The sequence below is a fragment of the Thermobia domestica genome, chromosome 2 (assembly GCF_964235325.1).
Source record: "Thermobia domestica chromosome 2, izTheDome1.hap1.1, whole genome shotgun sequence".
NCBI classification, from domain to species: Eukaryota; Metazoa; Arthropoda; class Insecta; order Zygentoma; family Lepismatidae; genus Thermobia; species Thermobia domestica.
In genome coordinates this window covers 272,060,243-272,078,988 of record NC_137455.1, presented here as the reverse complement: position 1 = coordinate 272,078,988, position 18,746 = coordinate 272,060,243, and the positions used below count along the sequence as shown (strand labels likewise).

General features: G+C 34.8%; 1 protein-coding gene across 1 annotated transcript in view; it reads left to right on the top strand.

The window, feature by feature from the left end:
• Positions 1–13,984: 13,984 nt before the first annotated feature.
• LOC145678500 (uncharacterized) overlaps positions 13,985–18,746 on the top strand; it is a 112,649-nt gene continuing 107,887 nt past the window's right edge. Inside the window, exon 1 of the mRNA XM_081748711.1 lies at positions 13,985–14,212. Within this exon, the coding sequence (XP_081604837.1) occupies positions 14,182–14,212 (31 nt within the window). The 5' untranslated portion in view covers positions 13,985–14,181. The remainder of the gene's footprint in view (positions 14,213–18,746) is intronic.

The window sequence follows — 18,746 nt, the reverse complement described above, 5'->3', positions numbered from 1 at the left end:
TTGATCCAAATTCAAATTCTGCCGATTGGATACAATTAAAGTGAGGCAGTACGGGATGGAACCAGTTCCTTTCTAACCGCGGAAGGAGGTTCGAAAAAAAAAATTATGAACTTTACTTTAGTTCAAGGGATAAGAGGATATTAAATGAATATACTTGCGCCAAGAAATCGTTGACCACCACAAAAATAACAAAACACGTGACCTATCATCGGTCTAGTTTGAAGCATTCACCGTCGTTCCCAATACCATCAACTACAATAACGAACCTTGGATAAATATTGCTCATTTGTAGCCGCAATTGACATCAAAGAGAGCGACGATTGATTTCGATAAGTACTCAAGAGCTACTGCATTTATAGTAGTTTTTCCACAATCTACTGGGCAAAGAAAGGCAGAAGGTAAGAATAAACATTTTTCTTTGTTTCATTTTCCTTCAGATAAAAAAAAAATGATGAAAATTTGTTAGCAGGACAGAGTAGAAAACAAAAGTCAAGAAATATTTGTAGCGTATGACCATGTCACAGCAACCTTCGATCTTCGATCTAGTCATCACTTCGAAAATATTTGCTTAGTAGTGTTTAAACTTTCTTTGTGCGTTAACGAATTAAGAGTTTCTTCACAATTTGCAAGATATCTAAGACAGTGTTTGAAAATCGGTTAAAAAGGAAAAGAGACAATAGCTGTGTATACATTCTGTTGACGAAAATGTAAGAGCAAAGGCATCGAGAAATAGAGAAGAAAAATCCAAAGAACAAGTTAATTTGCCAGCTACTGCTTAAGAGAAAGACATAATTTTATTTATTTATTTATTTCATATTATAAGGGTTGTTATGGCATCTCCGGCTTAATGACAAAGATTTCAGAGGGATAACGTCCTTCGTTAAAGGCATTGGAAATGAGACTACTTGGGGCGTGTAAGTTAGGTACCATTCCGACATTTGCCTGGTGCAAATGAAGAAAAACCTCTCTTGGGATAGCTGATCTGCAAAGGGTTTTACACACCTTCTTGACTTTATTATTATTATTATTATTATTATTATTATTATTATTATTATTATTATTATTATTATTATTATTATTATTATTATTATTATTATTATTGGAATTTACATGTGTGTGAACGGCCCAAGGTTTAAATTTCGCTGGAAACAGCTGTTCGTTAATTCTACTTTTAAACAATCAATAGCCAGCCATCCTCACTGGTCTTTCCAAGCTTTTCCTTGACAGATTAAGTGAATGCTGGAATAGTACATCAGCTTATAAGTCCAGCCAGTGTCCTTTACAGATCTTTTTTTCTGACAGTGCGCTCAAGGTTTTAATAATTTAATAAGCATCAATATCTGAGAAAATGTCTCACGGAAATTGTAATCTTCCTAGAAGAGCTAGACTTGCGAGTTTTCTTATTTGCTTCCTCGATTTTAATAATAATAAATAATGAACGTAAAAAATCAAATTTGAATTTAAAATTTGGAAAAGTTGCCATTTTTTAGTTTACAATTGAGGAGTTTGATGTAATGGATAGAGTCCTGTATCGCTTGAGGCATGGTGGAGAGTTCTGTATTGCCTGGCGTGGTGGATAAAGTCCTGTACCGCTTGAGGCACGGTGGAGAATTTATGTACCCTTTTAGTTGAAACTATACTGTATCGGTGGGGATGAGGATGAGGTTTCTTGACATTGTTCAGGAAGATTTAGGCGGCCTTTTACTGACTTGTTGTTAGGTTACATTACGTATGAATATATTATTACCGCTTAGGTTAGGTTAGGTTTGCGATTGAAAATTTGATTTTGAAAATTTATTTGGTAACTTTTTAATTGAAGGGTTCAGCTGTTGATAGAAAATGCTTTTAAAACAGAATCTAGTTTTGAGTGTATGTTTTATACACTGTGGGTTTGGAATTTTTTTTATTAATATAAACGTGTGTTTCTCTGAAGATACTTTTGATATGTTTATATACCGAAATCATTTATTAACAAGTTATTATTATGCATATAAAATCATATTTGTACTTAGTAATTTATTCTATATTGGTATACGTTTCTGGAAGAGATTTATTTTAATACGAAATTATATACTTATTTTGGGGATATGATTAAACATTTCTTATGCTGCTTGTAGACGATCCAAGAAAGCTTGAACAAGACCATTCAATACCTCAAATTTACACGTTCAAAGGAGTATTGTTCGATACTTGAACAAGAGGCTCGAACGGACTTCAAACAACTTTTACACGATCATAGAGGTATTGAATGTTTTATATTCTTGTTAATAGATGTCAGTCCAACACAAGAGACTGTAACTATGAAAACAAATGAAAGCGAAACTACGTTCTGAATTAGTTCAGACCTGTGCATGAATAGCTATAACATTAGCATATTTTTCGTAAGTTTCTGCAGGCATTTGTATTTTTTTAAATAGATTATATTAAATAATTTAGAAAACAGGTCAATTGATTTTGCAGCAATCCCATCGAATTTTCACAGAGTAGTTTGTTTCTTTTACATTAAATGCGAGTTAGGTTAGGTGACGTTAAAAAAGTAAAGTGCTGCTTAGGTATAAAATCGTTCACTATACTAAGCTTTTAAAAAAAGTCTGATTCTTCAAATGGCATGCTGATGACAGAACCACACTCAAAAAGAAAAATCGAACTGTTTCCTAAAATTGTGTGTATCACGAGGCAATGACTGCCTTTTGATGTTATTTATGCTTTGGCATCGAAGACTGTTTAAAGAAAAGGCTAAAATCACAGAAAACCAAACGAAGCAATGATAATATTTTTCAGCTACAGGATTTACCGCCCATATCTGCATCAGACTTTAATCACAAATCTAACCCTGTTTTGGTATTGGTTAAGAATAACCCGTCAAACGAATAGTAATTTCACTATTAAAATGTGTGTGTGTATGAAGGAGAATTATCTAAGATACCGTAATAATTCCCACTGTCGAAACTTGCCTGTATAATGCAGGAAACCAGTATTTTATGTTTAGAAATTTAATGTTACTAGTATCAAATCATTACAAGAGCTATAGTTCAGTTCAAATGAGTGAATACGATGTCAAGGGTTCGTTGCACTATTCTAATTTATACATGATTCTTATTCTTGTACTATAACCGCCGTCGATGACGCGCCTGCTCCGTACGGATTACTCTCCCGTGGACCCCCTTCAATGCTCCTGCCCCGACACTGTTAAATAGCATCTCGATTTTATTTATTTATTATCAGGGGCGGCTTGCCAATAGGTGCTGCAGAGCTGCAGAACTACCAGCTATTTTACTGGCATAAAAGTATTTTCAATTGAGTTGAATTGTGTTTAATTTAATCAAGGTAATAACATGTAATGATGATATTTGGTCTAACGGTGTCCTGAAATTGTACTGCTGGATATGCTACATATCGTAGTATTACTGGAAACACCTTCTGAAGCTTAATAATATTGTAAGAGCTGTGCACGGATTGCCCTATGCTTTAGCATTGAAACCAAAATCTTCACTAGCCGCGCTGTATTAAGTTTTAGCTGCACTTCCAGCAGCTCAGAACTCACGAATACTTCCGAAGAAGCCGAAGACACACGACGTGATGTACTGTACATGAGGCTCCCTTCTCTTGTTTTTGATAACGGTGTTCAGTGTAATTGTTGTGCGCTTTGAAAGTAATAGTATTCCATGTTCAAGTTTGTGCAAATTTTCTGAACAAACACAATTTGTGTGACAATTTTAAGGAAACCGTAAACCTTTTGGAAATTCTTCAATTACCCCAACGACAATACCTGAAGCAGAACGTTACTTCTCTAATTTTAAAATAGTTAAAACATTTTCGGGAAGCACAACATGTCAGGAAAGAATCAATGCTTTGGCTGCCTTATCAATCGAGCGTGATTTCATATCCATCATGCCGAACTTTAATAATAGAGTAATAGGACATTTTGTACAGCAGAAGACACGTCGTATAGACTATTTATAAACGATAAAATATTTATAATTCAGCAGTATTAATACAATTTATACCTGTAGACATTACGTGAATCCGAAATTGTTATGGTATCTGAAAACAGTGTTTCTTACGATATAGGTATGGTATTTTTAAAGTTTGTTACACGCAACGGTGGCGTATTTAGAGAGGAGCTATAAGGCTCAAGATCCTCCGAAATTCATTTAAACTTGTAGGCATCCCAAAGGAAAAATTAAGTGCTTATTCATATGCTGTGTATAGCTCCTCCCGAAAAAAATCCTTATTACGCCAGTGACGCTCAATAAGCAAAACAATTGTGTTTTGGTTGCGATACAGTAAATTTGTATATATATTTGATAATTTCAATTATAATTGTCATTTACGTATAACGATTAGAGTGCTAAAAGATATGCGGTTCGTGTAGATTTTATAATTAATTACTGCAAACGGGAAATTTAATATACAAAAAAAAAAAAAAAAAAAAACCACTGTGCAGAACTACCTCAGATTATGGTATCGAGCCGCTACTGTTTATTATTATTATTGCACAGTCTTGTATGTAGCATATGTTAGGATGCACATTTGTACCTTACGGGAAAGCACTAGTAAAATTAATCTGCACGCGCGAAAGCAACCTCTACCTTAAGAAATAACTTCTCAAATACTACCTGTGGATTTCGTGATAAAATAATTAGATTATAATTGTATAACATGTAATCATTTCCAGGATACTTCAGTTTGCGAGCATATTATCAATCTGTACGAAATTATTTGATATCAGACATTAATAACAGTACAAAATGTCTTATTAGATCAAGAAAAGTCAGTTATATATTTTTTTTATTTAATGGACTCTTCTTTCTTAATCTACACACGGTATTCTTGTATATTAAATTCTCAAATTAATAATTATACTTCTCATTGCGTCAAAATTTAACAAAAGTTATGGGCATGGAAGCATTATAACTATATAAATCGTGAATATTATCAACAAAAAATACTAACAATATCTTTCGGCGCATATATTATCTTTGTTTATTATAATACACACTTGGATTATCAGATAATTATTGAAAAGAGTAACGAAAAGATATTTATTACACTGCAGCTCTGTATCACGACGCCATCATACTTGTTTTGTATTTCCCTGCACTCAAACTCGAGCACTGATTGGCTATTGAATGCTCTTGAATTGGGTTGTTTAGAACAGGACCGAAACGAAATTTCTTGAACGAAACTATTGAATTCAAGAGAAAAATTACGTCAGTTCTGACGTCTTTTTCATCAAATAGTCTTGAATGGGCTTGAACAAGAGTCTTGTTCAAGCTTTCTTGGATCGTCTACAAGCAGTATTAGAGCGAAGGAGGATGTTAGGGCAGAATCTGCTATAGTTTTGGTGCACATGCATTATTTTAGAGAAGAAGAGAAAGAAGTAGAATATTGAAACATTCTAGAAGTTTGTGAAACATAGTTTGTAATAGAAGATGTGGTTTTGAAATTAGTTTTATACTGATATATTTCTTGTGGCACTGATTAATAGTTAAATACATAGTAAAAAGTATAACACTGTGTTTAGTCGATATTATATAATTAATTTTTAGCATTGCTGTACTTTAATATTTAATAAGAGCGTAAGCGAGTTTACGCCCTTTTTGCATCAAACGCATTTGTGGCTTTTGCCATGCGTGATTAGCCTCCTGGTTACCTTTCAATTCAATATCGGAATAAAATACTGCATGTTACATTGCTTTATGTAAGAAAAAAACACTACTTAAATTTTCAACATCGTTTTTCTCCAACTGCATGTTTCAGACTTACGCCCTTATTGCATCAAACTCCTCAATTTTTGTTTCTTTTAGGAAAAACTTTTCAGGAAATGTATTTATTTTATTTTATTTAACAGCTCAGAAACCATTTTATGCTGGATATATAACAACAACAATGGAAAGGATTTGGGAAGGTATCGGCACAGGCCTTTATAGTAGGCACCATCCCGTCATTTGCGTGGTAGGGCTAAGGAAAACCCCAGTCAGGATGGTCGGCAGCGGGAATCGAACCCACGACCTCCCGAATGAGAAGCCAACTCTCTACCACTTGAGTAAATTCGTTCGGTAAGATTGTTGATTCTGATTTTTTTCGTTTTGAATCGTATCTAACGGGAAACCTAAGTCTCGAATCAAAAGGAATTATTGGACTAAAGTTATAGATGGGTATACTTATACTACCCGACTCTAACTTCGGCGGGCATTCAGCCATAAATTTGCCTCGAATTAGAAGTCCAACCACTTCTACAGCCTGACCTACTTACCACAGAGAGCTAAATAATTTCTTCAATTAATCTATAATAGTGTAGATAATCTTTTTCGTAGTCTCTGGCTGATAAGTTAAGTGGTTCGTTAACTATTCTCCAAAATATAGCTCTCCATGCAAATTTTTCTCGTTGTTACTTCATATACATATCCTGCTTGTTATGCAACCGATACGAGCAGAGAGCTAGTGTGAGTTGTCTATAAGCAGATATTACATAACTTTCCAAAAATATAACTATCTAATAACTATAAGGACCGATTTTCCATTAGTATTAAATGAAAAAACACTGATTAGTAGGGCAACCATAAAGCTTAAAAAGTGTAACAGAATACTTCATCCATGGTTACTATCTTAACTCTGGTTGTGACTAGTGTTGTAAAGCTCTGGAAAAAACCGTAAATTTTGGGTAAAAAAAAATTTACTGTTTTTTCCCGAGCTTGGAAAAATATGAAAAATTAAGAAAAACTTACATTTTCGAATATTTTACTACATTATGCTTTTAAAATGAGAACTATTTTATATTTACTAGTTTACAGTTAAGATCATTGAGTAGTTATGTTTATTGTATTAGAACAGGGAAGTTTTGTGGCAACAAATATATTTGCACCACTCTTTTAAGGTTAGCACCGTGATAGAATAGAGTTATGGCTACAAAAGATCCTAAAATATAATCCTAGTTAGATTAGTTAGTATAGACGCATGTAAATTATCTTAGTAATCTTATAAAGTTACCGCTTTATGGCAGGGAAATGTTAAAATAACAGGGATAGAATCATTTTAGTTAATACCAGTATGTTAAAATTAAATATATATTTTACGGAGATCCGTATCTTCCTTGTGCTGTGTAAAATATTTGGAAATTCTGAACCCATTAGAAAAAATCTTTTGTTCGGAAATATTGGCAAAACCCGGAAAATATAATTTAAAAACTACTATTTCTTCGCCTGATGAGAACTATTTCCCTAGCAGGAAGAATACATAAATCAACGGCTTTTAATTTTACTTTTTAGTTTTTTTTTTTTTTTTATTTTGCGATAAAAAAATCCCTCTTTATTTTTATATAGTTTTCGAACAACTCAAAAAGAGAGCTGATCTTGTTTACATATACGCACATACACTGCACAAGTGCGTAAATTTGAGCAGTGACAAATATATTAAAGAACTTAACATGTGAAACTTCCGTTCATTATTATTAAAGACTAGCAGAATACCCGTTCTTCGCACGGGGAGAATACGTTTCATTTTGGGTATAAAGGGCGCCAAAACTGTCACCAATGAACTTAGGGACCCCAAAAACTATGAATTTTACACTAGTATCAGTCATTCTCAACTACTTTTACATGTCACTCACCCCCTTTAGGAGTACTAATGGGAGCTGAATTTGGATTTAAACTTCATCGCAAGTGTCACTGTTCATCTCAGCCACTCCGAAAACTATGGATTCGATATTAATATCTTCCAATTTTGATCATTTTTATATATACACCCTTTCTCCCTCCCACAAGTTGCGGCGCTTAATTTGGATTTATACAACATCGGAAGTGTTAATGTTCATCTCACGATCCCCCAAAAATGGATTCGACACTAATATCGACCATTTTCAGTCACTTATATATATATATATATCCCCACCCCCAAGTTGCGGGCCTGAATTTGGATTTAAACGGCATTAGAAGTGTAACCCACAACTCGGAAGGAACGCCGCTTTTGACTTCGGTGTAATAAATGTTTCGCTTGTTTTCGTGTCTACTTTTAACCACCAAGCACTGTAATAGGAATAATGAAACACCCTCTGTGATATTTTCCATAAGTAGAAGTTTTGCTGAGCAAAACCATACATTTTGACAAAACCTGTATCTCATAGTGTTTGATGAAGCCAAAGAGTTAGTTGGTGAAACTGTAACACATATTTAATTTTTAATAAAAATATATAGTTTTGCACAGCAAACAATTAGTGTGTATGAAACAACCTATATTTGATACATACATACATACACACACACACACACACACACACATATATATATATATATATATATATATATATATATATATATATATATATATATATATATACAGGGAGCGAATTACCGGGGGGGATGAGGGGGATTTTCCCCCTCAATCACATTTTGTTCCCCCCCAAAGAAGTCAGCTGAAGTATCCCCACCGGGGATGCTCGCTTTCCCCCTCAAACTATGCTTAGTATAACTCCAAATTTCACTGATTTTTGTTATTTCTTGTAAATTTAATCTTCTAGCTGTATTTCGAAATGATCGATGTAAACTGTTCAGTTTTGGTCATTTCTACTTACCACATAATTACCCACTATTTTCAACGTTGTTTAGTAGAACTATATTATTATGACTACGGTTGTTACTTGCAACTGTACCTTCGTACCCTTCAGTTCGTCATCGTTTGTGAATTTGAATGTACTAATTGCGTATAACAAAGCCACATGTAGATTTATAAATGTTCTTAGCGGTTGGCCAAGAAGAAGTAAACAAATAGCTTCTTCTACCATACTTGGCGAAGTTCGGATATGTCATATTCATCCTCTATATTTTTATCGATTATCATCTTATTTTAATTTTTGTTATAACATGTTATTTCATTTTCCAGTGTACTCTTTGTTAGCACATGGTCTTCATTCCCTAGTAGGTTGTGTATGCAACACAAAAGTTGCATTTAATTTGTGATAATTAGCATAGTAATCACTGCTTTTACAGTTTACGGAAATGAACTTTTGAAACTGTACTCAAAATCTGAGATATAGATATTCTCTCGTAAGTATAGGTTAACGTACACGCTGGGGGATACGCTCCTAGTGAGCAGACATGTTAATGAAGGTGATTTTTAGGTGAATAAGCGAATAATTCAAGATTTGTTTCAGCATTTGTTAATACGACTGGTTTTCCATGTCATTGTCCGTGTCTGTATAAGCATTTCAGCTGGAGCGTTTTTTTTTTTTTTTTTTTTTTTTTTTTAAGTTAACCCTTCATTTTTCCATCTTTTCGCTGTACAGTTTGCTGTGCACGCAATTAATGTTGTCTGAAAAACTTCAGTGTAATGTTTTACTTTATTTGAATAACGTAGCCCATAGTGAATCAACTCATCTTCAACCTAACAGTAAAGTAATTTTTAAGTGTTGACTTTCCGTGCCCATCACGGAATCGATATTTGGAGAAAAAAAAGTCGTGATGAGCACAGCTTTAGCGGGAAGTAGAAGCACAAGCTCGAAATTTGAATTGAGAGATTTTAAATATTTGGCCTTCGATTTGACCTTGATGTGAGAAATCGGGACCAGCAACAATCCATTTCTTATTTGATAGGCTAATATCTAGATTTTCTTAAAAAAAAAAAAAAAAATGTCCGGTTTAACTGATAATTTTAGTGGTTTTCACAAGACTGAAGTAGGTTTCTTTTCGCAACCTGTATGTATTAATACAAAGTGGAAGCTTTCAATATGAGTGGAAAAATTAACATATGCTTGTGATCATGGCTATCCATGGATATGGCGAGCCAAATTATTAACTAAATAAACCTTAGAGAGCTACGGGGACAAGAGTGAGTACAACATTAAAACACGTTCAGAAAAGTTTAGTGGGGTGTGTGTATGTCAGACAATATGTATGTGAATAGTTATTGTCGGTAGATTTATTAAATTAATAAATATCTTATTTATTACAGATGTCACACACACACACATATATATATATATATATATATATGGGGGGTAAGGCATTTATTGTCTCATTTTGAAATTTGAACCTTCAGACTATGTCCTTTGGCCTAATTTTATCCCCCCCAATATAGATTATCTAATTCGCACACTGTATATATATATATATATATATATATATATATATATATATATATATATATATATATATATATATAGAGAGAGAGAGAGAGAGAGAGAGAGAGAGATGAGTGTGTGTGTGTGTGTGTGTGTGCGTGTAACAAGGGATGGAGCATATACCCACCTAAAAATTTAGCATTACTTGATTTTAGTTTAGCGTCCCTTTCAGCAGCGACGCTATATGAGACGTGGACCTACTGATTAACGTGGCATCCGAACCACATGAGCTCTCGCTGAGAACCGAACCTGGTTCTCTCACGCCAAAGGCACGTGCGCTAACCGCTTAGCCACGAGGGAGCTCTAACTTTAGCATTGCATCACTGGTACTAGTTACATATTAGAAGAAAAAGAAAAATGTAACATTTAATGTCCTAAATAATGTTGATTTGTGAATGTTTAATTTTCGGTCGGTAGGTAGAAATGTATGTTTCCTCGTTGTTATGACAGTGATGCATTACTAAGGTAACAGTCTCCTTACTATGTACTTGTTTATAGATAGGCCTAGTTATCAACAGATGATTCAAGACGTTGTATAATATAGACGTGTATCGCACTGCTAGGGTTGCCATTCGTCCCGGAACATCCGGGTTCCGGGACCGTCAGGGAATCGAAAAATCCTAACCGTTATGCCGGTTAGGCTAAAGGAGACGGTGTGTAATGAATGAAATGGTGGAATGAAGAAAGTGGGAGGAAACGGGAGAACCACGAGGAAACCCACACACACGGTGTTTGTCCACCACAAAGTTCATTTGGCGGGGGCTGGGATCGAACTCAGAACCTCAAGCACCAGAGGTGAAAGCTCTACCACTGAGCCACCGCAGCCCCGTCACGGAATCGAGATCTGCGTCCCGGCGTCCCGAAAATATTTCTCTGAACGCTTAAATGTCCCGAATTTTAGCGAAGAAGAAACGAAGGGAATATTATAGTTTTTTTTCACAGGATTAGGTATATAATTATTCTCTTCAACTTCTTAGTATGACAATTCAAAAGTTGAAAAAAAAAAAACTTGAATACGTGAAACATGGATTTAATTAAGTTCACGATTTAACTACTTTGACATTGAACGAAGCATTCGTTTCATTGGGCCAGAGACAAAAGGTTTTACTGCTCAGTCATTGTTATCTTTAGTACTGTGTTTCAATCTTCATCTTGCTTCTGAAATATTTTAATCAATAATCCTTGACCGATATTTTTTGGTACTTTTCCGCTTACCATTCAAGAAGAAGAATATATTGTTTTAGCCTAGAACAGACTTTGAATGCAACAAAACATAACAGATCCTGAGAAATTTAAAAAAAAAAATGCTTACGAGGGGTAAATCATCTGCTTACATTTGCTTAACTAGGAAGGAGAAGGTCTACTAAAATGATTAAAAATATTATTACGTAATACTTGAACAATTTTAATGGAAGAAAGTAAATTAGTATATAACACTTCTAAACATTTCAAAGATTATCGTAATTTAATAGCATCCCGGATTTTTATTTATTTATTTTTTTTTAATATGACAACCCTTCGCATTGCTCTAAAAGAATTGATAATTACATCGAAATAGAGTGTCCTTATGTGATTGAAACCAGCTTGTAATCCTTCAATAATCTTAATAATAAGCAACAGCTAATTATATATGGATTTTACTATAACATTGTGACAAAATAGAACTGTTGCGTTATAAAGTTTTGATTTTCACGCCGAGTAAACTATTACTGTTTTGGGAAGTAGAGAGAAGATTCGGAAAATGCGTCTAGAGAATCTGATAAGAACCTTATGTTTAAAATTCAATCTGGACACGATGAACGGTATGCCTTCTAGCTGAGTGAATATATAGCCAATGCCGGGACGAAGGAACAGATGGATGGACAGACACTCAAAGATTTCTTACTCGGCGTGTAGGGTACATGAAACTTGTAAATACGTTAAAATCTCGATTTTGATTAGATTTGCAATCATACTTTCTCCATTCGTATCGAAGCTCTAAAGTAAAAATACACAGAAATATAATAGCATATAAAAGATTAACTGGCGTACAAAAGCTAGGTAAAAACTCCACTGCTATTTATTTTATGTAAAGTAAGAGAAACATAGTATTCTATAACCTTCCAGGAATTGTGCATTTTAATCATATCAACTTGCACAACCAGCGACGATTTCAGTGGTAGCCCGGGGAAAATCCCCCCGAGTTACAAAATTCCTCTTGGAGATCGTATTTCCTATCCTTCCATGCAGATTTCCATTATTTTCTCTGTACTTCTTTTGACCTCCAGTATACTGAACTTTCCCCAGAGAAAAATCTGAAATCATCAATGTGCACAGCTATAATGCAACAACATTATTTCTTGGCAAACTAACACAATTTTGTAAATGTATAGGCCCATAGCTTTATAGTAGCACTGATTACATCTAAAACTCAATATCCATTTTCCTATTGTAGACCCATGTGGCGTAGTCGCTAACGCTCTCGCCTTTGGTGCAAGCGGTTCCGTGTGGGGACGCTCGGTCGGAAAAGTATAACAGCTTTTTCAGGCCAAACATCTTGAGTGAGGTTTTTCCTGGGTTTCCCTCATTCACACCAGGTAAATGCCGGACTGGTACCTAACATAATGGCCCTAGGCCGCTTCCTTCCTTCCCCCATCCTTTCTTCCTTCCCTTTCACCGGATAGTGTGCCCGCTGAGGGACGTCATCCCTGAAAACGTGATGGGCTAAATGGCCTTAGATGTCGACAGCCCAGAAATCTAACTCCTACTTCTAATCCATTTCCCTATCTTCTAGCAACTAAGAAACAAAAATACACCAAAGCTGACTTAAAAGAAAAATCTCCGTTCTTATTGAATTGGCCATCACATTTTCACTTGCTAATTCCTAGATATCTACGAGGCACACAAAGAAGGTCCGAACATCTGTCCGAATTTGGGCTTTAGTATTTGTTTTGTATCAATTCTCACTTCGGCCTTTTCTAACTACATGTGTTTCGCGCAATTCTGCTTATTACAATTAGCGTCGTTCAATTCGCATTATCCACTCGCTACGCTTTATTTGTGATGTTTTTGAGATATTATCAAGAAATGTGTGTACAAGTATCGCTGAAAAGATATGTATTCCCTCTATTACTGTACCTAGCTTCATCTCATATTTTTATAAAGGGATTAAAACGAATTTATAATATGAAGCATCTCTAACAAATATCAAAATTGTATGTATTAATATGACACACAATGACGCACTGTGGTTTGGAATGAAAAGTTAGAAGGCACAGGCAGGCTCTCTAGTCCCCATGACTATGGATTGGAGATCAGTGGCGTACGCAAAAGGCCTTCGGGGTTTTAACCCTTTCCTAGAACAAGACATGGAAAACAAACATTTACTATGTTGAGATGTGTACACAAAAGTCACACCTGTCCTGAAGTAATATGAAATTGAGTACTTGAACCCACCCTTGACGAGATTTGCGTACGCCACTGATACATATGAACATATCGGTACTAATTTATTTCCAATTCAACCACTGATAAGTGGTCAGAGTTTGTTATTTGTTTAATGCCGCGTAATTTGATCATTCTGTAGTATATTCTTGACGGCAGTCAAATCACGCAGTATAAACATCACGGAGATACTTACAATTTTGTTCTATAGAACTTATACCAACCAACTATATTTTTTACGTTTTGATGGCGAGTTTATTATTTCTTTCTCTTGAACGCTATTTCATTCTTTTGTGGGCTTTGTTCTAACAGTAAAATCTTAACGCCAAACCAGTTGGGCCTTCCACTGCGCAGTAGAATCTGCTTTTGGGTACGAAACATGTGATTTATACGTATGTAAACAGGAACATGCTGCGTTGAACGAACTCGGTCCCCGAATGCATCTGGGCGGCTGCCAAAGATAGATCTCTTGTGGACAGAGATTAAATCAGGTGAACAGCCTCCGATCGTCCACTGTTAACTCTTCCCTCCGGTGTCAAAAACCGTTCTACATTTATAGAGTGTTCTTTCTTCCCCTCTGTCACGTGAGTTGCTAACAACATTGTAAAGAAACCAGGAAGAACATAATCAGAGGAAAGAAAATGGGGCAAGCAAATTCTGCAGTAAATCAGAGTAAGTAGCGGTCTTAAGCTATTTTCGAGTTCTCTTTCTTGTATTGAGTGCAATTGCATGCGATATGTCCTTCTTCATTTTCTTTTTACGATATACAGGGTGTTCATTTCTACCATTTTCTGACACAAGAATAAAGCTATTCGCAATAGTACATTCTTGAAATTCAACCATTAATTCTACAATTTATTAGCGTTTAACGGGGGAAAACAGTCCAAAGATGGGTCATATAGAACTCATCAAGCTAAACAAAATAATATACTCATAAATCCTCATGTGTAGTTTTTGAGAAAATCGTGAAAATCAAATGTTTTTGTAAACCTAAAAATCAGTTTTGTACGACAACTATACCACATATTAAGATGAAACAAATTCTGTATTAAAGTATGCCTTCTTCAAACTTCTTAATATGACAGAAACAAGACGATTGTATGGTTAATGAGATATAGGCCTATCCAAGATTGTGCTTCGCTCTTAAACTTTAATTTTTTGTTTAAGGGGGCACGGTGGTTCAGTGGTAGAGCGGTTACCTCTAGTGCGTGAGATCCCTGGTTCGAACCCCGACCAAGTAAGTTTGTAGTGGATAACATCATATCGGTGCGTTTTCTTGGGGTACTTCCGTTTCCTCCTAGTTTTGCATTCCACCAATTCTGCCACCATCTCATTCGACTCCTTAGTCTTATGAGCATAATCATAGGCTGTTAGACTAAAAGATTTCATTTCACTTTTCATTTTCGTTTTTGTTAAACGACAACGGGTAAACTTCGTTAGTTAGTGTCCCACTAAAATAAATAAAATTTCAAACGTTTAACTGAACAGGGAAACAATGATGATTTAATTATATTTTTGAAAGAAAAGTCTCCAAAATTAAAACTAGAAAGGAATGAAAAAATAATAATAATAAAGAAATGAATTATTTCCAAGTAGTGCAATGCAAAATGTTGTAACACAGTAATTACATAATCCTTCCTACTTTCATTTTCATCGATCTTCTTCCAAAAAATACAATTAAAATATGACTATATCAATGTATTCAAGTAGATGACTGAAACTCACATACACATTGTCAATGAAACAATACATACGTCAAAAAATAATTCAATATATCATAACATCTACCTTGGAAAAACAGTAAAGAAAAACCACGTGCTAACCATATCCCGTGACCGAGTAGCTCTCACCACAACCACCATGCGGGCAACAGGTCATACACATGGAAATCGTACAACATTATAACCAATGACAATGCTTAAAACCATGAATCATTATATAAATGTGCTAATAACTCACTCTCAACTAAGACAAAACGACCTTGGATTCAAAACATTCTGTATGGAGTGACGAAAATAATACAAGTAAATGAATAAACATAAAACTAACCTTTATATCAAAATTTCTTTTAACACAAGGAAGTCGATAAAAGTCAATTGCTCTCGCGAAGTGTGTATTCAGTGAACAATAAAACATTCCTACTGAACAATAAAGATAGTTTGAAACTGATTCTGAGATAAATTTTATAAATATAAAAAAATCATATAATATATATATATATATTGATTTAATGCACTAAACGAAAATTGAAATTATGACCTAAATTGTAATGCAGATCAAGGTCTCGATTTTCGTTCAGTAAATTAAATCAAGCGTAAAAAACTGTCAATAATAAAGATTTTTTATAGCAAATTATTTAACTAGGGATGATACCATACCGGGACCAAGTACCTGGGGAAAACCTATATATCGTCTGAAAGCTCTTGCCATGAGAAGTACGAAACCGTTTTCAAATCATGGGCAAAACCGCAAACTGACCCTATATGGGGCCAGTTTGTTGGTGTTTGTGACCCTACAGTAGGTATGGTATACTGCCCCGTCCCCCAAGCACCCCAGTGTGGCAGTGTTGCCAACCAATGCGAACATTCAAGATTTCCGCATGAAGTCTACAGCATTGGCAAACATATAATAACTGGCAACATGGGTGCTTGTGAGTTAACTAACATACTACAACCTAGTATGGACCACAGTCTAATTATATCCGCCACACTGAGATGCTTGGGAGATGGGGACACTCTCCATTGTTCAATGCTGCTATCACTTTTGCCATATATTCTTTCAATGGAAGTCACGCCATTTTCAACATTGTGATCTTTACACTTGTTGGCAACACTGACAACCTAGAATGGTTGGGAGACTGCCACACTCAACATATTTTTGCTATAGTTCGTGTGATGTTTCTGCAAAGCTTGGTGTATAAACGTCTCATCGTACGGAACCTGTTTTACAATTTCTTATTTTTATACTTTGTAAGCAACACTGACAAACTGGGGTCCTTGGGAGAGGAATATGCCTAAAATATATTTTCTCTAGTGACGAATGATGTTTATGCAGCGTTTTCATGGATATACATCGAGTGGTACAGAATCCATCTGCCACATTGTATTTGCAATTCGTTGGCAACATTGATGAAATGGGTACATTTGGGTGCAAAGTGATATTATCAAACTCTTACCCTAGTCACATTCTAGCAGTGAGCCAAACAGGAACATGATGGGCTCAGGGACTTATGTGTGATGCATCGAAACATTCATTTTTATTTCTGTCTAATATACCATGCCTAGGGTCACAAACACCAACAAACTGGCCCCATATGGGGTCAGTTTGCGGTTTTGCCCGTGATTTGAAAACGGTTTCGTACTTCTCATGGCAAGAGCTTTCAGACGATATATAGGTTTTCCCCAGATACTTGGTCCCGAAATGGAATCATCCGTAGTAAGTGAAAAAGTAATGTTACGAAAGCAGCATTAGTTTGTTGTGTTCTGTGTTACCCTATCTGTAAAATGATTGCAATCTCGGATCAGATTACATAGTTAAATAAATATAATAATGACATAATTAAAATTGTTTGTCATCAAAATAAATTATCTAGGCCTAGTCGTTTATGCCAGTATTCAAGTCGCTTATGTTATACACAGTAGCGTAACTAGAATTTTTCTCAGGGGGGGGCAATGAAGGGCCCAAGAAAATTTTGAGGGGGCCATCTCCAATGAATGATTTTTTCATATATATATATATATATATATATATATATATATATATATATATATATATATATATATATATATATATATATATATATATATATGTGTGTGTGTGTGTGTGTGTGTGTGTTTTCAAGGTGAATGTTTTCATCTTTGTTGTTCATGATTTTACTCTTTTACGGTGAAAGTGTAAGAATTTACTACTTCAAACAACTAGGATACATTAATACAATTGATTTCCAATATAAGTAAGTAGTAATTTAATCGTTGCATTTAAAATATGTGTGGCTGGTAGATTTAAGTGGAAGCAGAGAAATGCACTTTTACAGGTCAAAAAAATAACTTAGAGATTCATGCCTCGACTTAAAAGAGGATCTTTCTATTCTTGTGGGCAGCAGCAAACTTATCAACAACTTCTTCAAGATCTAACGATTTAGCAATTTTCTTCAATATAAAGTAATCCTAAGTTTTTCAACCTATCATCAGTCATTGAATTGCCTATATATCTTTAATCTTTTCAAACATGAGAATGGCCTTTCACATGTAGCACTAAGAACTTATATAGAGATTATATGTAACTTGTTGGTTTCTAGGAATGCGTTTTTGTAGATGCAAAGATGAACGAAATTCACCAAGGAATCAACTTTGGTTTTCTCTCATCTTCATACAACTTAATTGTGTTTGGGAGGATTTTGAGTTTACATTTAAATATTTCCAGATCACTTTCATAATACTGGACCATATGCTCCACAATGCTGTAATTTAGAAAGTGTTCACCTTTTCGATTTAATGATGATTTTGCTACATGATCCAAAGCGTTTTTCCGTCTCAGTGATTGCTTTATCAATAGTAGGCAGAAAAATGTCTCTTAATATATTATCTTTAGAAAATTCGTTTTCTGCCTCCAATGAAGGAAGAGATTAATCCAAAATGAATTTGTGATATTTCGATGGGGAATGTCTAATTCGTTTCCACAAGGAACCCCTATAGCCTATCTGTTTCCGGCTCTGGAATTTCAGGACCATTTTCTATGCATATCGACAAATATTCTTGATAAATTTGTTTGAAGTTTGTTCGTTGAGAGTCATATTCTCCAGACCACATTTTCGACAGCGTTCGAACTAGTGAATCTACAAGAATCAAACCTTCCGACATGTCTGCATCTACTTGCAATAAGGCGAAGCTCAAAGTTACAGCATGGCAGCAGCAATATTAAATTTTACCCGAAAACATTCCATCTCGTATAGATGACATTTATTTCCCGGGTGGAATGATGGAAGTAAATAAATATCACAAGTTTCAGATTTGGTTTAATATCGCATAATAATATAAATAGTAGTTTGGTAGATAAACTGTATTATTATTAATAATAATAAAGTAAAATGTGATGTATATACAAAGACAAAAGTGCTTACGAGACAAAGTCGCACAGAAACAATAACGGAACTCTAACAGAACACTGATTTGCCGTTCCAGCCTACTTTAAATTATAAGCCTTGCTC